This window comes from Toxoplasma gondii, chromosome VIIa (genome assembly GCF_000006565.2).
Source record: "Toxoplasma gondii ME49 chromosome VIIa, whole genome shotgun sequence".
NCBI classification, from domain to species: Eukaryota; Apicomplexa; class Conoidasida; order Eucoccidiorida; family Sarcocystidae; genus Toxoplasma; species Toxoplasma gondii.
In genome coordinates, this window is record NC_031474.1 from 1745014 (window position 1) to 1769306 (window position 24293).

The 24293-nt window shown below is 49.9% G+C and overlaps 4 protein-coding genes across 4 annotated transcripts; 2 read left to right on the forward strand and 2 right to left on the reverse strand.

Annotated features, from left to right (window-relative positions):
• The first annotated feature begins 126 nt into the window (after positions 1 to 126).
• Positions 127 to 3498, forward strand: TGME49_204500 (hypothetical protein). Its single transcript, XM_002367681.2, has 2 exons — positions 127 to 1614; positions 2241 to 3498. Exons 1-2 carry the CDS (start codon positions 772 to 774, stop codon positions 2712 to 2714), a joined length of 1317 nt encoding a protein of 438 aa, XP_002367722.2. The 5' UTR covers positions 127 to 771; the 3' UTR covers positions 2715 to 3498.
• A 1718-nt stretch (positions 3499 to 5216) lies between these two features.
• On the reverse strand, positions 5217 to 8075 carry TGME49_204490 (hypothetical protein; the record flags this gene model as incomplete). Its single annotated transcript, XM_018779306.1, has 4 exons — positions 7638 to 8075; positions 6565 to 6634; positions 5701 to 6404; positions 5217 to 5234 (listed from the first exon to the last, which is right to left on the reverse strand). Exons 1-4 carry the CDS (start codon positions 7662 to 7664, stop codon positions 5217 to 5219), a joined length of 819 nt encoding a protein of 272 aa, XP_018637302.1. The 5' UTR covers positions 7665 to 8075.
• Positions 8076 to 8175: 100 nt separating this feature from the next.
• Positions 8176 to 19789, reverse strand: TGME49_204480 (thioredoxin domain-containing protein). Its single transcript, XM_018779305.1, has 12 exons — positions 18568 to 19789; positions 17599 to 17678; positions 17197 to 17283; positions 16407 to 16531; positions 15589 to 15922; positions 14880 to 15004; positions 14331 to 14442; positions 13615 to 13929; positions 12921 to 13004; positions 12377 to 12514; positions 11568 to 11651; positions 8176 to 11153 (listed from the first exon to the last, which is right to left on the reverse strand). Exons 1-12 carry the CDS (start codon positions 18911 to 18913, stop codon positions 11004 to 11006), a joined length of 1980 nt encoding a protein of 659 aa, XP_018637303.1. The 5' UTR covers positions 18914 to 19789; the 3' UTR covers positions 8176 to 11003.
• A 2791-nt stretch (positions 19790 to 22580) lies between these two features.
• Positions 22581 to 24276, forward strand: TGME49_204472 (cyclic nucleotide-binding domain-containing protein; the record flags this gene model as incomplete). Its single annotated transcript, XM_018779304.1, has 3 exons — positions 22581 to 22915; positions 23330 to 23660; positions 24245 to 24276. The coding sequence occupies exons 1-3, from the start codon at positions 22820 to 22822 to the stop codon at positions 24274 to 24276; spliced, it is 459 nt and encodes a 152-aa protein (XP_018637304.1). The 5' UTR covers positions 22581 to 22819.
• Between the last annotated feature and the right edge of the window lie 17 nt (positions 24277 to 24293).

Consider the following 24293-nt stretch of genomic DNA (forward strand, 5'->3'; position numbering starts at 1 on the left):
TCACTGGGAAGAAGCACTTGTGTCAGACGGCAGGAGTGTGTTTCCTTCGGCATTGTGTCATGCCACAAATATATTGCACTCATGCCAAACAGGCTGCACACACGTCAAAAAGCTGCGGTTGCCTCTGGTCATGAAGCATGCAGTCAGTGGATTTCTCTGGGCTCCATCTCCATCGTGCAGTGGCATTGACTAGCCCTTGGCCGCTGAAATCCAACTCTCCGGCATGAACACGATGCATTTCACCTTTCTCTATTTGCGAAAACTTTCATGAAGTCACAAGCAACGACTGTTGGAAAGGCCGTGCTCATCAGTACCCGCTGCGGACAGCACCCCCCAACATGACAGTAACCAAGGACTCCTGCTGCAGATGATTGTGCCATTGTCAAAACACTTTTCCCTTTCCCGCTCACCGACGGCAAGAAAACGAGTCATCAAAACTCAACTAAAAGTCATACTGGCTTTCGCAAAGACACGTTTCGTTTTCACCCAGTAATTGCGCTTGTTGCACGTCTCTCAACCGAAACTACTGAGAAAGCGGATCTACATACAGGGCCATCGCAGCGCCCTCGCCCACAGATGACCGCTACGGTTTCATCTGCAATGCAGCACATTGACTGCTCACCAGAGCTATGCGCGAGATAAAGTTCTATCATATGGGTGAGTGTGCGTTTTCGACTGTAGTTGAGATCTCTTGCAAACTGGAGGTGCTTGTAATTTCAGCGAGAAGCTACAAATGGCACCCAGACGAAGTGCTCGTGCCGCGCGAGCAGCATGCATGAACGTCCGCATGGCTTTATAGTGACTCAGCAAACGCCCCACGACTCCAAGATGAATCACTCTCGACTGGTGATTTCGCGGTCATATGAGAATAGAGAAATGCTGGTTTCAGTCCATTTTCTTCGCGCACCTGTGAGGCGCCGTGGAATAGTATTGCGGGGCCTCCTAGTGAGCATCTGTGGTTTTCTGTCACAGAAGGGACCGCTTTTTGAAAGATTTTCCGTCATCACTCCTACTCTATCCACCATCAACTTACCGTATCCTTTGTTTGCTGCTGCGCAACCGTCCCGCGAAACAACGGATGACTTACTTGTTGAAGACGCATTCGACAATGATACCCTGCAGGACGGCCGTTCAGGTCTTCGCGGGCAGAAAAGTCCCCTGCTGTCCGCCATAGATCTAGACTTCCCAAGGAATTCATCTGATCCTCCTCTCCCTCTGGAGCAGGCAACTGAAGATGCGTCTTACAAATGGATCTACCCTCGCTATCCCGGTCAAAAGTTCTACGCCCCACGAGGCGCCGAAAGTCCACAAATGGCTTACCATGGTGAGGCTTACCCGAAGGAGACCGAAGGCAGGCGTAAGCGCAGCTCTTTCACGGACTTGACCCACACCCAGAATTCCCTCACCGCTTCGCACCGGGATACCAGCTCAGCCGCCGAACCCGATGGGTTTGTTTCAGGGAAGGCCTCTCCTAGTATTGGTGGGATTGACGTTACCCTGAAGGGACGCGAACGAAAAAGGAGAGCGGGGAACAGAGAGGATAAAAGACATTCCTGGAAACGACGGAGGCCAAGAGTGCAGCAGCAAAAGCGTGTTCGCCGGAGAAGAAAGACGGTAAGGTTCGCCTTCTCAATGGAGATCCCGTGTGTGAAAGAACGTTTCCTTCCATGTGACGGAAACAGTCGTATTGCATGTTTCGGGTAATTTTGTATGAGGTACCTCTTTTACTCTGACTACCACCGTTGTTCAATTAGCTGCTCTTTGAATGGCCGCAAGAACATGAAGCGACTCCTGCGGAGGAAATGTCGATTCTGACTTGCATTCCCCGGAGTTGAAAGACATATCCTGACTAAAGAAACAGAGAAACCGCGCTTTCCGAGCGAAGTACCTGTTACCTCTACGGCGTTCAGGCAGTGGTACCGCTGGTTGCATGCGGACTAACTGACGAGATAAAAAGCGAGCGATTCTGATTCCCATGGAGCGTACTCTTGTTTATTATGTTTGGCGCGTACGAATAGAGGGCGAAGGAAGGAGAGAAACATCAACAGCTTCGGTGAACCTGGTTCTCGCCTTAAAGCGCCGTCAGATTTCAGCATTACAGCGGCGTACGATGTTGTGTATGTGTATATGTGTGTTTTGTGTGTTGCTTTTTCTAAAAGGGAATGTCCGTGAATTTGCAGCAGAGGAAGCGACATTCTTTTCGCAGTATTCTATTCGTATGTGCGTGTGTTGATTTGCAGCTTGATGCCCGTCTAGCAATCGTGACCGCATTACTGGTAGGCGCAGTTTCCCTCCTCGGATACCAGCATGTTCAGCTGAAGCGTCTGAAGAAGAAAGGAGATACTTTGGATGCTCTGTTGTCAGTTGCGGATGCACTTGCACAACGGTTGCACGACGAAAGTTCGACTTCGTCAAGCACTGAAGTCTACAAACTGATGGTGGATATGATGACACAAGGACAGGCTGCCCTGGAGAGTCATGCAGAGCTCACGACTGCGGTCAAACGCAAAAGAAGAATCGAACAGCAAATGGATGCGCGGAAGAAACTCGTGGACCATTTGAGAAGCGGGAAACATGCACAGCGAAAGGGAGTAACACAAGATGTTAAACACGCGATACGAAAGATTTCTGAAGAGCACGAAAAAGAGGTTGTGGAACTTCTTGAAGAAGCAATGAAAATAATCGACAGCTTCGCTTCTTTTGCAGAGACCTAGAATCGATGGGTGAAGACGGGTATAGCGAAGGCTGAACTCCACTACAGTCAAGAGCTTCGTTGCAGGCTGAAAAGAACGACTCGAGAACGAAATGAAAGGCGCCACGAAATACAGGGACACCCCTGAGCATGACGAAATTTCGTGGAGTGATATTCTCAAACACCAGGTCGATGTGCTTGATTAAAAAGGACTCTCGACAGGAGCAAAGGACGCGGTCTTTCGAAACCAGCGAAATCCGCGAAGGGTACTCCCAGTGCAAAAGCCAGCTCGCCTGTGAATATGGCTCCATCACGTATTTTACCTAGAAAGAAAAAACATTAATGAATGCCCACCATGGCGATTATACTACACTCTCGTATTCGCCCTTGTTGATGAAAAGGCGGGCTACATGGTGATCTGATGTACATCGTGAGGCAGCGTACGTCGAGTGGGCCCGGTGCCCGCCGATAAGGTTCTGTCTGTATCGCGACTGCCATCTCTCTTTTCAGAACGACAGAGACATTTGTGGAACAATCTGTCGCTCTGTCTATCTTGTTCTCGCATGCCGTGACTGTCCTTCCGGTGACGGACTGACAGGTGTGGGATCGACTACAAATCACGCACAAAATATATACAGGCTAAATGTCATTTTGGATGTTTCCTTGTCCCATGTGTTTGTACCTCTGGGTATAGGGACTGTTCATGAGAACCATCCCCTTCGTTGCGCTCGGTTGAAACTTTCGGCAAAAGAGTTGCACTAGAATAGATTTTCCAGTCTTCTTTCCTGTGGTACCCGTAAAGTCAGATCATTAATCGTCAAAAAAGAATTGTATAAAAGTAACAGCTTTGCATAATGACCACACGCGACCTTCTAATCATCAGGAAGACTTGTTTCCTGTAGATTCATGACATGTTTTTCTGAGCTCCTGAACTCCTCCGCATCATGTCAATGCTTACGATGTCCTTGAAAATCATCAATGATTTTTGGACTACACGCAGCATACGCTGGAAATGTGGAGGGGCTTTCACAGCTGAATAGTTCCGCATGGATAGGTAACACGCGTCTGGGAATACTTGCCAAGTTTCGTCCGGATTCCTCCTTGAGTACACGCTTTCACGCCCGTCCGGCCAGGTAGCGGTCATTCACACTAGCATCAACATGAAGGAATGTATCAATGAATGTGCTTGTATATGCTGAGAAATACGCCTGAGCGGAAATTAAGTTCAGAAGGAACGTACAATGAACATCCGACTTATGAATCCCTTAAAAAAAATGCGTGGTATGGGCGCTCGTATGTTATGCTCCGAGCCGCGCAACCCCTGTCGAGCCCTCGTTCTTCGTCGGAGAAGGGTAGGTTGCGTGCAGTGCTCTAGAGTTGTCGGAGACTGCTACTGGATGCCCCTGCTTCCTGAGCAGTGAGAGATCGCAAGGTGCTACTGATACATTAAAAACACTTTTCTCTTTTCCGTGCGGAGAAGGAATGCACAAGGATCAGCCCTGGTTATGTCATGGGTCAGATTATGAATTTGCCACCCTACCGGGATGGGTTTTTTCAGAGGTCCGGCCCGTCCCTCATAGCCTTGTATTTTGTGTTAAGCGTATATCCCGACATACATGATTTGGTGTCTGCTGTATATCAACCTATGCAGATGTGAGTCTGTGGGATACCACCGGTGTTTTGTGTCGTTCCTGTCACACGTTTCTTTTAGTGCTGAGCTGGATGCTACGGTCTCAACACGAATTTCTGCCCTTGAATGCTGGCACGAATCTACGGCCATCACTCGCTTCACAAATCCAGAAGCACACGGCATTTAAATTAAGCAACGAGAGCACCCGCAGGGATCGGTAATAAGATCTGACAGTTGTTTTGGCGAGTTCATCCACCAGTGACTTGTCTACAGCCGTATTTTTGTTCCTAGACTCCGCGTAAGTGCCGATTAGTAGTCTCTCAGGAAGCCGATGTCTCGCACTGCGCCGTCCAGGGTGTGGCGAAAAAGTTACTTGCAGTGGAAAACCTCACTGCGGAGCCTGTGTACGCCAAACCAGATTCACGAAGGGAGAACGTATCAGACAACTGACAAGTCCGTGGGTCAATTTCGCGCTAAAGGGTCTCCCTATTAGACGCAGGACTCGAAGAACAGCAACGTGGAGTGAGGAACGGTAAGGAGGGCATCGTCGTGCCGCCGCCTTGCGACAACAAAAGGTTGTAGAGGGACCAGACAAAGGAAGAAACATAAAAACTGGGAACATTCGACGGTTCCCGATTTTTGACGACTGACAAACCACACGCCAGGCAATAAGACAGATTTATATCCTTCCCATCTTTACATGATATTTTGCGCCACATCAAATAGGACAAATCTCCCACGCGGACACTCGTCCCGTGCTGTCTAGTCGTAGCTCGCAAAAAATATGCATCCAGAGGTAAACGCTGAGGGACTGAAATCCTGTGAACTCCGCCGAAACACCTGAGTGTTCGTGGATTGGTTGCCTCTGCTCCCTCATTCTCAAAAGCTTCATAGTCACCTGCTCGACTTGTGCTGCAAGACAGAAAGCGAAGAAACACACGGTTCTTGTAGTCATTTCCGCTCGCGAACGACCAGACTCTAGTGCGTCGCTTGCAGTGTAGGAAGCGGTGTTTCGTTTGAAAACGATATCGGTTGGAAGTGAGATACTCTGTCTATACAAAGAAATGTGTACCCAGTCCCTGCTACAACTGTGCTGCTGAGTGAAACTAAGGATGTCTTTAACCAAATAGAACTCTGAAAAAAGTGACCCACGCGCTAGACAGAAGCGAAAACGGACTGACAGAAGACTTTCGCACGCCCCCAAATGTGCAGCTCTGAGACGAGACTGCGACAAGCCAGTTTCAAGTCTCTCAACACACTGGAAGATGCGTCTCGTGCAGCTTGATCCTTACCGAGCTTCTGCGTATCCTGCTTGGTATGGGTCCGTTCAGAGGAAGACTAAACAACATTCGTTCGGTCTGTTTCCCTTCTTGCCTACCTTCTTCAATCTCAAAGACTGGCCGCCATCATCGCTCTGTTCGGACTTTCGCCTCGAAGAAAATGCCTTTTTCCTTGACTCAGCATCTTCCTGGTCGCCGTCGCAGCCTCGAGAAGAAGCACGGTTTTCCGCGTCGCTTCCCTCAGACGAAGAACTCGATGAGCGTCTCCGCTTCCTCCTTGAAGGTTCCCCTTCGCTCTCACTCTGGTCAGACGACTCTTCATTCTGCCTCCGCTTTTGTTCCTTCTTTCGCTTCTTCGCTTCCTTCCGCTTCTCTTTTTCGGCACGACGCTTCTCTCGCTTGAGCCTCCGTTTTTCTTTCTTTTTTTCCTTTTTTGCGAGCTTGCGGGCCTCTCTCCTCTTCCGCCTTCTCTCTTCGAAAGCCGACCTGATGGTTGCGTCCATCATGAAAAAGGGAACGCCTTCTTCGTCCTCGCTGCTTTCGCTGTCACTTGAATCGCTGCTACTGTCGTCACTGCTGCTGCTCTTCCGCTTCTTGTGCTTCGACTTCTTCTTCTTTCCTTTCTTCCTTTCCTTCTTGCCTCTGTCCTCGCTGCTGCTATCTGTGGACTCTCCGTCGAACTTCTTAAAAACTTTCTTCGCGTACTCGCGCATCTTCGGTCTCGGCGCGCTCTTCGCAATCTCATACTGACACCCCTCCTCTGCGCCAGACAGTTTTGATCCACATCGTCCTCCATTTGCATCTGATTACAACGGGAAAAGACAAAGTTGAACAGGTATTTCATAGAACAAAGGAGACGGGTGAGAACCGGAAGAAAACACGGAGAGCGACGGCGACAAAAGACGCGGCAGAAGGCCCACAGGAAGGCACCAGTAACCGAAAAAGAAAGGTGCTCAGAGTACCATGTAGAAACGACCTTGTTGGGTGAAAGGAGCCCTTGTCAAAAAGTCGACATGCAGTAAAGAGACGAATCTAAGAAAGACAGCACAGATGAAGCACAGAAGCACAGTTGCCTAGAATAAACGGGAACCCGGCGCAGCAGCGACGTCAGAAAAGAAAGCAGAACCCGTCACGGTGACGCGTCCACAGAAGGCCAGCGAAGCAGAAGGACAAACCCACAAGTGCTAGAGGGAGGCACAAAGAGGCACCGCATTCACGCGAACACGGAATCCACGAGAATACGGTAGCATCGTCCAGCAACACACGTGTGACACGTGTTGTGAACATCGGACACACTAGGGAAGAAACGTCATAAAAAGAATGGAGGCCCATCACACGAGTCACGCAGGAAAGAAGGAAAAAGAGCCAGTGAAGGGGAATGAGAGTTGGGAGGACATCAACAGATCCGCAGTGGCAATGGAGGAATAGTAACGTCTCAAGGGGTCGGCGACGAGGTGGTGCGGCAGTTCACGTGGAGATAACGGACGAGCATCATGATAGGAAGGGGAAGGATGAAGCAAACTAAAGAAAAGACAAGAGACGACGAACAAGCAAATTACACATGGGCATAAAGAGGAGGCATCCACTACAGAGGACTTTGTGCGCACCGTGCTGCGGCGAACGACACCTTCTTATCCACGTCTTCACACTTCGTTAGAGGATCGGCGTAGCCACTGCATCTGTATTTTTCCATAGAACCTAGACGGTTCTCTCTGTTTCCAGCCCTGAGAAATCGGACGCCTTTTGGGACAGTTGAACTCTGCGAGTGGTTACACGCGTGTACGCAGAGACAAATAAAAGCCGCCTGACATACTCATGGCTATCTAGCACTACACGGAAATAAACGCTGATTCGATTTGCACCAGAGTCAACTATTTGGGGGGTCACAATCATCAACATCGTTCATCACTGGTCGCGGCGCGCGAGAAGGGAGGCAGCTTTTCTCGGGACGAACGAAAAATTGACGATGCAACAGATGCCAGTGTGTACAGGTCGATGAAGCCCGGAAAGTCATTTAGTCTTATTATCCACTCACCTTCCTCTCGGGATCCTCCGTAATCATGGTCGTAGTTGGTCATGGTGGTCGTCCGCGTTCGAGACACCACAATCGACTGCGCGTTTCTCTCGCCACTCTGTAAGACTGGCTGTAGTGCCAGCTTTATTCTGCTCTCCAGGGGCTCCTCTCAACCTCCCAGACGCGAAGAACAACGAAATGCCTCCTTTTTGAAACCGACCTTTCTAGCTGATGCTTCTCCAAGAGACATGAACGAAGGGAAGCAGCACAGCCGAATTCTGAATTCTAACTTCCGGCGCGACGACCTACAATCGGGAGACAAACAGGACCGGGGAAGCACCCGGGGAAAAAGCAAAGTAAAAAAACTGATTGTGACCCATACACCAACGAATGTAGATTAATGTGAAAGTGCAGACGGATCAGTCCATTTCATCGGAATTCCGGCTCAAACACGCGTTCAACAGAAGAGTTCCACTTTTTTGCAGAAACTTCTTCCACAGCTGCATGCGCGTGCGAGACACGCTCGTGGAACAGCGGGAATGCCAATTTTTTCGAGTCAAACCCCCTACAGTTTCAACTTGTAATGATTCCTCACGGCATCAAGAGGATTGATTCAATGAGTTAGTGGGGGGTTCTGGAACGGACAGGAAAAAGAAGAGTTTGTTTTTCCACGGGTGCGCTTGGAACCCTTGTCAGCGGAGCGGTACGGAGGTGCGTGTGCACACGGCGACGGCTCTCTTTTGCCGCTTCACCCTTGAGCCGCGCCTGTGTTCTTTTTGCAGTGTGAGATGGAAGCTCTCTGCATTGCGGCTGGGAACGCAAACCTCGGAAAATAGTGACTCTCAAATACATCCCCGTCGACGAGTCCGAGGCGCCTGCCCGAACGACACTCGTGCCATGCACATCTGCCTGCTGTCACCGGTTGAGTCTAAGAGGACCACGACCTTTAACTATGACTACGAAAGGAAAAATTTCTGTTCATGAAATTGAATGAAAAGATACTGAAGCGAATTGATGGGCGACGGAGCTACAGGCACAACTCGCGCCGAAAGGGAGGAGTGTAATTAGGCGAGAAAGAAACCAGCCTGCCGGAAGCAATACATGCAGAAGACTAAGCAGCCGCAGAGAAGGGAAGGACCTCAGCAAACATCTCGCGCGTACACTCAGCCGGACACGCAAGAAGTATAAACAAACAAGTCTGGAGGAACTTACCACGCTTGAGGGGGCAAGCCACAAGCATGCTTCTGCTATGCTGCAAAGAGGAGAAGCGAAGTGCCGGTGACCAGATTGCCCTGTGCTGGTTTCACAGCTTGAATCCAGCCACAAAGCAACTTGAACAATAATACGTCACTATACCCGGAAGTGGATTATCTGTCTGAAAGCCGGAGGAAGTCCCCGACGACTTCCGCAGTTTCTCGATTGGCTTGTGGTTTTATTCTCTTTAGAGTGAAACGTCTCCGTTGTAGGTATGAGGAACTGACCGATCTGCACCGAAGACCTCGCGGTAGTTGCTGTTCGTGAAACAGCCGACATTAGCCGGCGCAGTACAGTACTCGGGCAACCCCTCTAGCGTATCAGAAAACGCTTCTACTTGTGAAATGCATGAGGAATAATGCGGCTGCCACTGTTTCATAGCAGTGCACAATTGATATCTTCCACTTCGAAGGGAAAGCTTCGACGAAACCACAGCAGAAAATTGTGGCGTGAAGAGCACCGAGCTGCAGTTCCGGTACCTGTGCTGCTCCTCTTCTGACTCCGGAGTTAGCATTCAGCCGTCGCGTTGTTTCAGAACAAAGTATAGAGGTGACAGGAAGATTAGAAAAGCAGGCAAGAGGCAACATGGAGAGCCACTTGATTGGAAAAACTCGGACATCAACCGCATGAAGGTAGGACAAATTCAGAGTGACGACTAAAGGAGGGCACGAGATGTGAAGGGAAGGTTCTGCTAACACAGTGGAGCTCGGATCCTGCAAACAGAGACCTTCAAGGTGCAAAACAGTTGTCCACCTCGTAGTCTATGTTCCCCAGAAAAGGCATCGAGAAGCATGGAGAACCTTCCTGCATATTTCTGTGAAATCGGTAACTTCTTTCCGTCGGTAGCATTGCCTACAAGATACATACGACAGCCAAACAGCCGTAAAGCAAAGAGGAAACAAACTCATTTTCTCCACTCAATGACAGCAGCAAAGTACCGTTACGCTCGCTGTCCCTGCTCCGAAATCGAGGACAGCCTGACCTAGCTCGTCTGAATGCTTGTCAAGACTCTTTCAAACACTTTTGTGTACGTCCTGCACGTAGCTTCTGTCTTTCCTTTCGCGTGTCCGTTTGAGGACCGACGTCGACCCACTTCGTGACTTGCCAAAGGGTTACACATCTACGCATCTCATTGTTTGATACCGACAAAAAAAAGGGAACCCGACGAATCGAATTCGCTTTTGTTCACCGTTCACCCCAAAGCGTTTTCCATGGCCATGGCAGTCCCCTGCTGTGTCGTTGCGTAGTTCCATCTCGCGGTTTCACCCTGACAGTCCCCCAGGTGAAAACGGGGTGCTGTTTGATTCCGCTGTCGTCAAGGAAGCAAAGTGTCTGTGACGGTTACAACCCGTGTATGAGCCATGCAACGAGAAACGCCCACTGACAGACCTTTCCCCCCGCAGACAGTCCAGCAGCCACAAAACCACGGCAAACCCAAAGGTATGGATTATGGGTGCGTTGTGCACTCCTTGTTGAGGCATGCACAACAGATACGAACAACCGAGAGAGAAAAGGTGTTCCCCAGTTCTGTTTCCCAGTGGGTTTCGACGACAGCGCTACAAGCCTCTCTAGGTTTCTGTAGGTTGAGACACGCGCACGCAGAAGGACTTCGCAAGCCCCTGTCTGCTGCGGTGGAAGATCGGCACACGACGCTCGCCGATTTCTCCTTCCAGCGCACCCTCTCTACCAGCTTTGGTGCTCCTGATCATGTGGAAGTTTTCAAAGAAACCGAGAAAAACGCGACAAAAAGCTCGCTAGCTCCCTCTGCATACGCCACTGACAGGACGGACCCGAAAACAGCCACATTACGGGACCGAGGCTCATTTCTCTTTGTTCATTCTAAGGAGTGTTCCGGCGTGCGGCGTCTCCTCGACATCCGCATACCATTTCGCTGTCCCTCTATGCACCGAAGATGTTGAAAGCACCATATGTGTCGCTGCTTTCTGTTAATATCGACGCACGAGCCTGACTGAGAATCCGGGATGTCCTCTCTTCTCGATACCGGGGAGGCTGTTGCTCTTGACTGTCAACAGCGCCGAGTGCTGCCCCTGCCCTCGACGAGTCAAAAGTGGGCGCATGCGCGTCTCGCTGATACACCATCGCATCTCCATCGCTTTTCCTCCCCCCCCTCTTCTACAGTTCATCGTGCCCTGAGGTCTTCGTCCTTTGCTTCCCCACCAGCTGCGGAAACTGGGTTAACTTCCCCGTCAGCTGCTTTCCTCCCGATACCACGTCGTTGACGAAGGACTCCAGAGACGCCGGCGTCAAAGGGCCGGACATGACCTGTGAAAAAACAAGAACGCTCCTCACTCTGCTTAAAGTCGAGACGCCATCGCAGGTCTGGTAATCCCAACGAAAACGGAATTTTGAAAAAACACGCCGTGTTTTCAGATCCCTTCGAACACGCATTTCGGAGAAAGCAAGACGGGCACTGCCCCGAAGCGAGACAGAGTGCGACAACCAGAACGCTAGACGAGAGCGAGGCATAGAGAAACGCGCTCGCACGTATATGCATGCGCGTTTGTGTGCATACGTGGGGGTTGCGTGGCAAGAGAAATCACAGAAATGTGGCGCAGAATTCGCGTTGTAAGATGGGAATGAGATAGATCACTCCCATCCAGCCTTTTTTTCAAGCCCAGTTCTGTCGCGTCGGAGTTGGATGCATGCAGCAGTGCGCCCTCATGGTTGTCTCCTCACCTCGTATTTCTTCCGCTTTGGTCGGTACGCAAGAAAGACGATTTCTTGGTCCGAGGAGAGCGAAAAAACGCGCGTGAAACCGGGCTGTGAGCAAGCAGAGGACTCCCCGTGAAACACAGAGGATAGAGAGAGTGGAAAAAGCTTTTCTCCGCCATCGGAAAACGTCTGTGTCTGCTCAAGATAAAGAGAACCCTTTCGATGAGCTACCACAGAGCCACTGAGCACAAAGCTGTGTTTTGAATTCCTGACTGTGTGGCGCAAGAATGCTGCAAAAAAGGATCTACCCACTTTCAATCTGTCTAGATCTCTGTCCCACGCAACTGTAATACGGAGGTGACTCTTTCAAGAACAGGGCATACACTCTCATGCGCGCTTATCGAAGATGCACGTGAAAATACGATAAACGAGATCTGTCTTCTTCCATGCGTCAAAGGAAAAGAACTCGATTCTGTCTCCATGTGCGTGGATGCTCGCGAAAACTTTCCACCTGTTCCACCAGAGCAAACAATGCTGTCTTGGTAGCCCTAAACCCTAAACCTTCGGTGGCATTCACCACCTAGAGAGCTGGTCGTCTTTCCTTTTAAAAACTGTTCTAGCTACGCAAACTGTTTGCTCTGAATTCGGTAGTGGCCTGGGTGCGGCACTGTACCCTCCATTAAGTACTGGCTCTTTTAAAAAATTATTCTGCATTCTGAATCGGGTGATTGGTTATTTAGTGGATTTGCTGTTCTGGGGATTGTCAGGAGGATGCCTAGTTCGATTCACTTCCTCGGTCAAACGCAGGTGCCGTGGCTGTGAGTAGCGCCCACCTGCGCGTCCCTGTTAACCCAACAGATCTTGAGCGGATCCCGCTTGAACTTTTCAGCAAGTTCTGTCAACTTCGCAAAGAGGTCTTTGGGCGCCAAGGCAGCGGCCATCGCGTCGGGCACGAGAAGAACGAAGCAAAACTGAAAAAGAAACAAAGCGGAGGACCCAACAAGCTCGCAGGAACGAAAGGGCGCAAACACATCACAGAAAGGAGGTGTACCTGCAAGAGTGATGGTATATTCACGTGCATGGAAAACGAGAGGGAGCACGTGTGCGGCCGCGACTGATATCAGAAAAGAAGGCAGAGCAGGCCCCAGCAAAAATGAAACTCTTCACCTCACTAACAACTGAAGCAAGGGCACAGGCACTCTGCTGTGTACCGCGGGAACTGATTCTTTAGGAAGACTATCGCGCACATGCTGCAGACAACAGAAAGACGCTACTCGCCGGAAAGCGGGAGACAACGCTGTGGACACAGGACGGGATCGACGAGACCAAGATGAACAAAAAACGAAACCCCAGGTGAGATCGCACCTCACATCGTACCTGCGAATCATCTTTGCTGCACTCCCCACTGGAGACGCGCCTCGCTGTGAGCTCGCGGAAAGCAACGCCAGATGCCGTCCGTGCCTGGAGAGGAAGGACGGGGACAGGAGACACGGATGTGAAAGGTGATGGCAATGAAAGAACACAATAACCCGTGACACACGGACAGAGTCAAAAGGAAAAGATGCAGAGCTAAAATACCCACTACACGCATCGGGGGACAAACGCGAAAATAAGAACCCGTCTGCAGAGAACACCAGATGAGACAAACGCCGTGAGCCTTGTGAATATGCACGAACACGGGGAAAACAGGAACAAACACTGCAAAAGGTACCGGAGGGGTTGCAGGGCGACCGGTACCAGTGTATGTATCGTCCCCGAAAGGCAGTTTCTCGTATCTTATATGCTACACGTAACCCCATCTAAAACCAGTGATGTGCAGTATTTATGCCATCAACGTGACCACGAATCACCATCAACCACAAAGTTCGTTGACTGACAGAACAAGATCAAAGGGGGCGATGAGAGGAGCTGGGATCTTATTTTCAATAACTATCATCGTAACTGTGCTCCGCAAACACTACAGAACTTGATCAGCGTATGACCATCCATCGCTATTGAAGTGGAACCATGTTCCCCGACACCCAGAACACGAAGTTGTTCCACCCTGTCGTTTGGGCTCGCGTATCCTTACTTTCGCCGCAAGCCGAGAAAACGTGAGCGTCAGCAGCTCCTGGTTGACGTGGTTTTTCACATCGATCCACTCGCCCGTGAGAAGGTCAATGTCATCGACGGCTAGGAGCGAAGGAAAGACAATTTCCGCGGGAAGTGGTTTATCGCTGTGCGTGTGTGTGCGATGCTTCCTTTGATATTCGAGACCTTCCCCGAATGCCTTCAAAAGGTTCTTCTGGTTTTTGAAGACAACCCCCATCGCGACCTGGTTACGCATTTGATAGGACAGGTACTTGAAGAGAGGCGGAATGCCTCTTTTGTCCGTGAAGAGAACGACCTGAACGATGCACCACAGAAGAACCAACAATCCGGACTAAAGGCATCAGAGGGGAAAGCACGACCCTCGCGTTTCGTCTGTTGTCACTGGAAAAGAGTTACATCGGAAACACAATGTGTCCGCAGCTGCAGAGACACTCGGAAGGCCTCGTCGCGGTTCTCAAACGCCCTGTAGCCACGCGCGAAGACACGCCAGCGATTCTACAGTCTCGAACAAAGTACAGCCGCATGGGGTTTGGAGTGCGCAGATTTTTCTCAAACCCTCGGTGAAGCTCCCCCCAGTTTCGGTTGCGTGAAATCTGAAAAGCGGCGACAGTCTCCAAAAAGCCCTGGAACAAACTGACACTACAAGATTGGTACCCCTTTTGCACGTCTCTCAGATCTCATCTGATTACTGCGTACCTTGGGTTTCTGCGCATCCGTGGAAATCCACCCCTCCATCGAATCGTCCGTGAGGACGACAACAGTGGAAGGAAGGTTCTCAGACAGGAAGCGAACCATAGCGGCAGATGTTCTGTTCAAAACAGTCACGCGAACAGTAGGCAAACAGGCATTTGTCGACGCATGTAGACGGCTCTGAAATTTGCTGAAAACCGAACATGGCATTTCCGTTCCAAACACCCGCCCGTGCACTTCACATTGGATTTCCACACGAGGAACACACTCTTTGAAACGTCTGTGGCCTTTTCTCTTGTCCATATGGTTCCTTCCGTCCCTCTTGGGTGCCTATCCTCACTTCCTCCACCTTGTCTCCTCTTTGTTTCTCTGCACGCGGCACACACCTGACTCGACATCCTACTCAATTTCGTCTCTGGAAAGCACCTGCGTCTCCGCATGCTGCGGCCCTTCTTTCTCTCTCGCTTTTCTCTCACTTCATTTCCATGTGTTTGCAATGTGTCTTGGTAAGTTGTTTCTTTCTACTGTTCCTTCTCCTGCCCTCGTCTCCCCTACCTCTCTCCGCGGTAGTCAATACGCTTCGAGTGCTTGTCGGCAGGAAAGAAGAGCAGGGTGGGGTAATGTTGGGCCTCTTTGCAGTAGGAGATGTTTCCGAAGCGACTGCAGTTGATGGCGCCAAACTGTTCAGAGTGACCACAGATTTGCTCAACAGTAGACTTCCATGCACGCCAGCGCCCCCCGAGTCGTCGAACAAGACCCTTCACGTTTTCCTCTCCTTCCTCCTATGTAAGTCTAAACATTCACCGCTGTACACCGGCTCAACGGACAGTTTCCTGGAACACTCAATATGAATGCCCTTCTCACGGTACAAGCAAGCAAGTGCTTCCTGACTGCTATGCGCCACCCCGTCCCTGTACTGCTCAAGGCAGCAGAGCGTGTTGGATTTCAGTAAACTCCAAGGCCTCAGATGACGTGTACTCTCTACGTACATCTAAATAGACTTAAAACCTCTCGATGGAGTCCAGTCTATCGTCACAAATGATAATGCATCCGGACACACTCACACGTGGAAACGTTGATATATATATCTATATGCATATACATGTGTCTGTATGGAATGCGAAACACGTTTGCACGCCTTCGCAGGGGTGCTGGGGTACGGTGGTTTGCCTTGTGGAGATGATATCTGTCGCCTTAAAAGGGGGACCAGTTTTTGTGATTTTTAGGTACCGAGTCCCGGACACTGTCGTCCCGCGTGTCTCACCGGGACGATGCCTTTCATCCTTTTGGCTGCCTTGACAAATTCATCCTTGAGTTGTCGACAAGGACGGCACCTAGGATTGTAAAGCGCGAGAAAGAACACAAAGTCTCTGCCCTCGACGACTCTCTGAACAGCCTGTGGGCCGAGTTCGTCGACTTCGTCGTCCTCAGCGTCATACAAACTGGCATTGCTAGGAGAGGCCTCCTGAAACCCTCCGGCGTTGCCACCAAAAAAGCTTCCAAATCCTTCAGAGCCGCCTCCAAAGGGGGGTCCGTCACCTCCGCCGAAAGAAAACTTGATGTTGGGACCGCCTCCACCTCCCCCGCCAAACATCCCGCTGAACGAAACGGGCACAGAAAGACACACTCCCAGTCCAGCTAGTCGAGCATTGCTTTTACCATTTCACAAAATATACACACATCAAGACTCGCACCGCTTGTACACGTGTGTAAGCACTCACCGGCACAAATCCGACGACCTCCGCAGTGTCTATACGTCCAGGAATGCGTGTCACTACACTCGTGCGCACAGCGCAAGTCACACTACTGGGGTCTTTGTGTTCTGGATGCCGGCTGTGTGCGGAGGACACGGTAACTTCTTTGTGTCAATTTATAGTGGGTGTTCGGAACCTGCTTCTCCAAAGAACTGACACGACATATTTCCCCTAGCACACACGAACACAGGGAAGTATACCGATCTCGCGAAACATCCACTCGCATGTCCTGTGAGTGCGACGGTCGGGGCCAAATGGAATTCGGGTAAAAACAAGCTTGAATGCAGAAGCAGGCGACAGCTGCTCCGTTTCGGTTTTCTCTTCTCACCCGAAAAGATCCGACAGATCGATGGGGCTGCCTCCGAATTCGGCAGGCGAGGGCCCGCCTCCTTCCCCGAGTCCTGCCTCTCCGAACATGTCGTACTTTTTTCTTTGTTCTTCATTACTAAGCACCTGAAATAAACAGATACACGCATATATATATATATATATACATATATAGAGATATAGATATGTATGTGTACGACGCGGAGAGACGTGTCTGTGCCTTTTTTTACACGACGAGCGTTAGGGTGAGGGAATCGTCGTGCAGGAACGCAGGAACGAAGATCTACAGTTGACACATTTACCCTCGCACTTGCCACAGACTCTCGCATGCGACGAAGCATTTTTATAAATCCGCTTTCCCTCAGATCTACATCTCCAAACGTGTATGCATATACATAAGCATTTATCTTTTATAACTATATAGACAGCTGCAGAGAGACAAGTAGGCAGTAGGCAAGGAGACGAAGACAACGCTTCGGCTTAGGAAGCAAAAGAACGAATTGAAGAACAGACTCGCCTGTCAGCAGAATGATGGACATGGAAACGAAGCGCGAGGGGTAAAGAGTAGTGAGAACACCTCCACCTGTAACTAATTGACAGACAAACGAAGAGGCTCAGTGAGTTTCCCGGTCAAACTGGGCAGCCAGAATGCAGAAACGGAAGCAGCAGTGAGATACGAACACGCGTGGAAGCAAACCTGGGTAGGACGCAGTGTCATCTCTGTGGAAATGGCTCTTTGGCCTCCTCTCACTCGTGTCTGTACACTTCCTCCTGCTGCTCGGCTGTCTCACCTCGTGAGCCTTTGCAATGTCAAGGAACTTCTCCTCGTTTCCAGGGTTCACATCAGGGTGATACTGCTTCGCCAATTTCCGATACGCCTGTACATACATTTGTAAGTCGGCATTCCTCTCACGCTTAAGACTCTATGAGACCTGAGGGGCTCCTCTGCAAGGCATGAGAAGTGGCACGAGTGCTTCTTTTTCAATCCCTCAGCGCGCGCGTGGTATCTCTGTCCACACCCAAGAAACGTTATTTCATGCCGAAGACGTAGCTGGCCATTTCCTTAACTCACTCGAAATACACATCCATCTACTTCCCAACGTCTATATTTATAGGTACATATTTATACACACGCAGGTACGCAGGTAACAGCGACCTGAGAGTGAATAATCCGTAGTAGAATCAAGACGGACCTTGTCGATTTCGCGTGGTGTCGCGTTCCTCTTCACTCCCAGTAATCGGTAGAAATCGCGAGACTTTCCGGGAGATGCTCCTGAACCATAGCACAGAGCATGGCAGAATTCGCCACACGTGCGGAGCGTGAACACTCTCAGCTGAACCTTCTGATTTTCTATCTAAGTTGATATGACAAACTTTTATACACACACGCAATCCCGTCACAGTCAAGCGCGGAGTTGAAATCTCTCCACCCTGGGCATTGGAACTAACCGATAGTTTCGCCATAGCTTGTTAAACTCAGTTACTGCACGGTTGCACATTCAGTTCCGTGGCTCGATGGTCCACCGAACACGCATCGAGAGGCAAGAACACCCCCGACAAGAAAGTTGAACACGCTGATTCCTGCATCCTGGCGTCCTTTGAAAATATCTCAAGGCGCCCACGTTGCTTGTTCTGTTCCACACCGACTTCTTGTGCATTGCCTATGCGTCCACATGCACGTCAATTCCCTCGTAGTGCCGTTGCTTTTTCCATCCGTCGTGACCTCTGCATGGTTCTGATAAAGTCTCTACACACTCCCACCCGCAAAATAACCGATTTGCATGCAGAGTAAGCGGACCCTCTCACTTTCACAGAGGCCCGTGACTGTCGATCCCTTTTCACCACGGAGGAGTCTTTCTTGTTGCCTGAGACCTAGTGCTCTTGGAAACACTTCACGGGCTTCTCCACGAGTGTGAGACATCTGAACAGCCGTGACACCCGGCTTCGTGCCTTTATCTTTTCCTCATGATCTCCCTTCCCCAGATAAAAGAATGCAGACACATTTCACAATCAACTCTATCAGACATACGAAGGTCTCCCGTGCGCCCCTCGCCTTCCATTCTCTCGCTTTCCCTTCTCTGGTTCGTTGTCGCCGACCTCAGTCCATAAAAACGACGTTTCCCCGCAGTTTTCCCCATTATCGACGCGACATGGCAACTTACGGGCTTCTGCGTAGAGTAGTGACGGCGAGAAAGAGAAATGGGGGGGCGCCCTCAAGGGCTGGTCCTGCTTCTGCGTGTCTGCGTTTGTCGGAAACAAGGTGTCCACGGACCACGCAAAAAAAGAGAGGATGGACACAAGGGCTGCAGCGCGTCGACGAGAACTGCAGAAAGGCCAGCGAGCTGAGACAGAAGGCGGCAAATCAGATTCTGACACATTTTTCCGTGAAAGCGACTCTCCACTTCCGGGAGAAACGGACCTCGCGCCCGGGGCTCCGGCAGACTGGCCAGTGGGTCCATCCTGGTGACGGCCGTCTGAGAGAGACACCGAGGCGTCGGAAAAAGTCATGTTTCTTCGTGTAGCGGAACAGGGACAGTCTTAGAGAGAATAGGAAAGACAAACGTCTACGGAGACAGTTCCTGCCCCTGGAAACGACAGTTTCTGGGAAGACACTGGAAGCGGCTAGGAGTTTTGACAACGGAGGAGGACGTGCGGAGGAAACGCGTGGAGGACGACACCAACGTCAGAGACAAAGGCGGGCTTCGGAGAACGAGAGACGTGAAAAGAAGGAAGAGGAATTGGAGACCTGGAGACACTCCTGCGCGCATAAAAAGTCGATTTTGCGGTGGTATGAGGTGCCGCCTATAAACAAGGTTTTTTCCGCCCTTTTTGTCCGGGACGCTGGCGGCAGGGAAACGAGACAAGGCCACGGAACTCCACAGAAGTGTAGGCAGACTCCATTTGTTGGTCCGCCGTCCGAAATTTGCCGCGGGAGAATATGAATGCTCTTGATCGAAACACTCGTCGCCACTGGCACTCTATACTCAGGCCTTGGAAAGTGCGGTAGGAAGACAAGCATTCCTACCCACCGAGAGAACTGTCTTGATCGAAAGTCGCCTTTGTGTGTAGACTCCCGGGAGAAGAGATAGATGAAAACGTGGATCGGCAGAAACCAATCGCAACGTGGTAGTATAAGAGTTGTACTTTCGGATTCTCACATGAACAACAAGCATCTGGGGGGCACACGTGAGGCACTGCCGTCTTCACGACAACGAATATCTGCATGCAGCGCTTGGTCAATGTTTCCCGGAAGAGACGCAGGATATACAGCCAGTCAAAAAAGGAACACAAGAAGCATTAAAACGAGAACCAAGGTAAAGCAAAAGAACATTCGTCTTCAGTAATAGCACGGTACAGGACAGTGCGCATTTTTAGTCAAGCGTTCTTTCTGAGAGAGGAACCACTCAGCAGATGCAGTAAGCCGCTGGTGTCATGTGTCGGCAACAGCATGTAGGGTGGTTCCTAGCGCGGCGGGTGGAGGACCGAAGTGGGATCCTCATGATGATTAAGAAACATTTTGGCTTTTTCCAAAATGCGACGAGTCGAAAAACTGTGTGCCATCTCTTTGGTTTCGGTAACACACTGAAATTCCCTTCCAGCACTGGATGTGTTCTGGGGGCCAACAGTACAACGCACTATCAGGTGGCTAAACGAAGCGATAGCAGCCAGCGACGACACGATTAGCTAAATATTCTGTGTGTGAGGCAAGCTACCTCAAAAAGTCACAAGGCCCCGAAAATCTGCAGCAGTGTCTGCGCAACGGAACAGTTTCCTAGGACGATGTGTAGATGCGATGCTGGTCAGTCGGAGCGGTTTCGTAAAAGCACATCTAATTGGTGTTCATTAAATGGCTGTTCTATGTTGCGGTTGGTGCGGCAGTCTACGTGATCTGTGTCCTGTTTCCATTATCAGAGACTTGCCACACGAGAAGGCCAACGAGAAACTACAGGTCCAGCACAAGACTTTCACTTACGCTAGATGACTGAAAACGTCGCAGTCTGTGCCGATGTTCACCACTCGCATTCCTGTGATGTGTCTACTGTAGTGACTGCATACTGGGAATGCAACGGATGTTTCGAATTAGTTTATCCGCAACACAGACTAAGATGGGCTGTCGCTCTAAAACACTATCATCTCTGTGTGACATCGGTGAGCCCGCAATGATTCACATACCTGGTTTTTTCCTTATAGAAACACCGGAAAGCGTAATCCTTGTCTTGGTGTGCTACTGAAAATACCTTAGTGTTCCGAATATGGATGGACTGACAGAATTAGTAAGAATGATGACATGTGAGTTCTACTGACGTGACCGAAGCACAACTCTGAATTACGTGCGTCAGGAGGCCTCTATCAGCAAACATGGAGGGTCGTATCCCGCTCCTTCAATAATGGTCCATACGAGTTCGTAGAGTGTAATCAAAGGGGCCCTTAAATTATGTCTGGGTTGCCACAAAGGTTCGGGCGCCCCGGTTCTCACTGCTACGCTAGCTGACGTTTCTTCAGTACGCATAGTATATATAGTATGATCTACGGTAAGCACAGATAATAAATTGGTCGTGAAGTAGAGGAGAGCCTATGGTAACCTCCCAGTGATTGCACGAGCGAAACACTTCGGCTTGACCAACGGGAGGATTTCCGTATTGTGCCACAGGTTATCTTCTAATATGGCTAGATAGGAATGACGCTACTCAGTACAATTCCCCTTTGCACCCGTGCCCGTTCTAGACAAGGCATGAAACATCACCTCAAAGCTACGAACCAATGAACTCTCCGCAGTGCCAGCTTCTCGACTGCAGAACAAGAAATAAGGATTTCGAGGCCGCGAATATGGACCAGCGGAAGTTCACAATCGAAATCCGTAGAGGGAGCAGGCCTGAGTGCATAAGTCTGGCATACTGTGATAGTGGTTGTTTTTTAACGAACACACACACGAAATAAAGTATTCGAGTGAGACAAAATTACGCACACGCCCGATTCACCTTACTTCAACACACGACTAACTTTGAATTGCCGTAGTTTTTGTTGTCCACAAGGGAAAAAAGCTGCCCAGAAAGGGTGTACGTGAAGATGACCCAGCGATTGTTAAGCTGTGAATTTCGCCACCCTCAGAGAGGAATGTACTCGTTTTGAAAGTGGGATAACCGACTCCTGGTGTCACTGACAGAACAACCACAAATAGGCCAATGCTGGAAAGGGACACCTTCGCAAGATATGTAGACAGCAGCTGATGAGGTGCGACCGTTTTGACCTAAAAATTATGACAGCATAATCGGAAAAACCAAGCATGCAATTTTCGTTTTTCCGGCCGACACCTACTTAGAAGAAGCAAGGATGAGACTTCTACTGGTATAGCTACCTCGAATACAAGTCGAGAAGAAAAAATTGTGGAACTATTCATGTATATTGTTCTAAGCTGGATCAAGTAAACAGTTTCCGCCCCACGCCGACGAAAGAATACACGGCATTAAAAGAGAAGGCCTGACACTTCATTTTGCATTGACATGTAGTTCATCTCCCGAACGAATGATACTCACGGCCGCGCTGTCTTCAGAAAAATGACTTATGTTCTCTGTTTTTGTAGATGTACGATAAAAGCATCCAGCAAGCCCAGCCAGCCCAGATGTGCAAAACTCTGGTATCGTAACGTTCCCGTGGGTGGTGCCCCAGAGGCTGCGCGGCTTTTGGTACAGGAGAAGACGCCGAATACTGTAAGAGGGTGACCGTTCGCTCTGATATTTTTCGAAAGCATGACGCCTGACAGAAAGACATCACGTTCTCGTTATTGTGTTATTGTGTCGTGGAAGCAACCATACTGTCGGGAGTGGCCACCTGAAGTGAACTAGGGCCCCGTTCGGGGCTCTTCAAGGACCCATTCTCGCCTTGGTTTTGCAGAGTGATGATTGAGTATCCGCTTTACCGAACGTTAGTTGCCTCATTACCTGTTTTCATGGACATGAAATTTATTTTTGGAGTTGACTGATGAGCGGAGGTGGAAGCAACCGTCAGTACTTTCGTGACACCCAAGAGCCCCATGCTCTTTTCCTACGATTGGACACTTCTTGGGACCACCGACTTGAGTCATCCTGCAACCCGACTTCGCCCGAATCCTCTTCTTTTTATCTACCAGAACAGGCAAAACAGAAATGAAAGGCTCGTTGACTTTCCTTCAGCTGGAAGCCTTGCGGGAGGCTGCATCGAAGGTACGAACTCTTAGCATTTTCAGAGGCATGTGCTGCACGAGAGAAACTACAGGATCACCTGCGGAGGCGTCGAATGCGGATCGATGATTAGGTCACAGTCGTCTGCTGTAACTCAAGTGACTGATTCTGACTTCCATTTGTTAGCTGTCACATAGTCGGGCGTTCCCTCAAGAGCAAAAGGGCTGACTATCAGTGGTCGTAAAGCAAAAGTCAGATGATGTGGAAAGTCCAGTTGCTGTGTACTCGCTGTCACGTTAGGCGTTGCCCCTTCACTCTGTCCTCTTGTATGCAGGACCCCAAGGATAGAACAGTAGGAAAACGCACGAGCTGTTCTAAATCGTTGTGTTGGGGCTGAGCTTGAGGAGGCACCGTAGCTGCAAGCCTCAGTGGCAGTTTCGTCTGAGCAGACGCTTTAGGGAACTACAGTTTTATTGTTTTGGCACCACATGAGGGTTTCTGGCTACATCGGTCTTCCAGTGCTCTTAATGAAACACGTTACTCCAGGCCTCCAGTAGATGCACAAGGCATTTTGGGGGTGTTTCCTCATTGTAACGCACGAATAATGGAGTACCAGAGCTAATGATGAAATCACCATGCATGGTACTTTCCCTCATGCGGATGATCTTGAGTGATGCGATTCGTGTGTCGCTTCATTGACTAGCAGTCTACGTTTGTATCATGCTTCGAGTTCCCCTCTGTGTCATGTTTTTGCATTATGAGACAGGCAGATGATATCGATGGTATGTTTCAAGTGATCAGCAACGTTAACCTCTTTTCGAAGCTCGATGAAGCAACGCAGAAATCCCTATGTAGGAGTCTCACCTACGAGGCCTATGCTGCCAAACAGGTAGTTTTCCGATATGGCGACTGGGGAGACAAGTACTACATTATCCTCAGCGGCAGAGTGTCCGTCCAGGCGCCTTTAACGCCGACCAGTGAAACATTCCAACAGGTTGCCATTCTTGAATCTGGAGGCGGTTTTGGGGAAATGGCACTAATGGAGAACAAGCCTCGGGCGGCGACTGTTGTATGTCTGGAGACAACAGGAACACTCGGTGAGCAAAACCGGTTCTTCCTCGAGGAACATCCTGGATACCCGCATACTCTATTTTGTATAGGAACAATGCTCTACGACTGACAAATTGTGACGCATATGAAGGGGCAGCCTGCCGCAGGTACTCTTGTGACACTCTCTGTACCCTTAAAAAATCGTCGAATGGTAATGCCACCAGGACATAGGGTGCAGTGTAAGCACCGGCGGAGCCAAAACTGAACTCGTCAGAAGTCCGTCGTTCGAAATAATACAAATGAAGAACAGACATTGACACACGTGCTGCTGTGCCGTTTACCGCCCGATCCCAGTACTGACAAGAGAGGCGTACCAGACGATGGCCATGCGGAAACATAAAGAGATGTTTGAAAAACAGTAAGCGGATAGGCATTTGCTACCGGTGATCACACTTCCTGTCTGTCCCACATTCAAAAAGGATCCGCTTAACACACTTGAATGTCGAACAATGCCCATTACTGTCACCAACAGAGGCACTCCTTTACAATGTGTAAACGAAACAGTTACTGTTGTGTGTCATGCGCGATAGGACACACTTAAGGAAACGCCTGCTTGATATTTGTGTTTCAGCGTCCATTTCCTGCAGAGCCTACCGTTCCTGAGAGGATGCGCTGACACA

Bases quoted from the DNA above. Each gene is read 5' to 3' on its own strand.
- TGME49_204500 (XM_002367681.2), top strand. From the start codon at position 772: ATGCATGAACGTCCGCATGGCTTTATAGTGACTCAGCAAACGCCCCAC. The intron at 1,615-2,240 runs GTAAGGTTCGCC...GTTGATTTGCAG, and splicing joins TTCGCCGGAGAAGAAAGACG to CTTGATGCCCGTCTAGCAAT.
- TGME49_204480 (XM_018779305.1), bottom strand. From the start codon at position 18,913: ATGACTTTTTCCGACGCCTCGGTGTCTCTCTCAGACGGCCGTCACCAG. The intron at 15,923-16,406 runs GTGAGAAGAGAA...CGTTTCGTTCAG, and splicing joins GATCTGTCGGATCTTTTCGG to CGGGATGTTTGGCGGGGGAG. The intron at 13,930-14,330 runs GTACGCAGTAAT...TGCATCGTTCAG, and splicing joins CGGATGCGCAGAAACCCAAG to GTCGTTCTCTTCACGGACAA.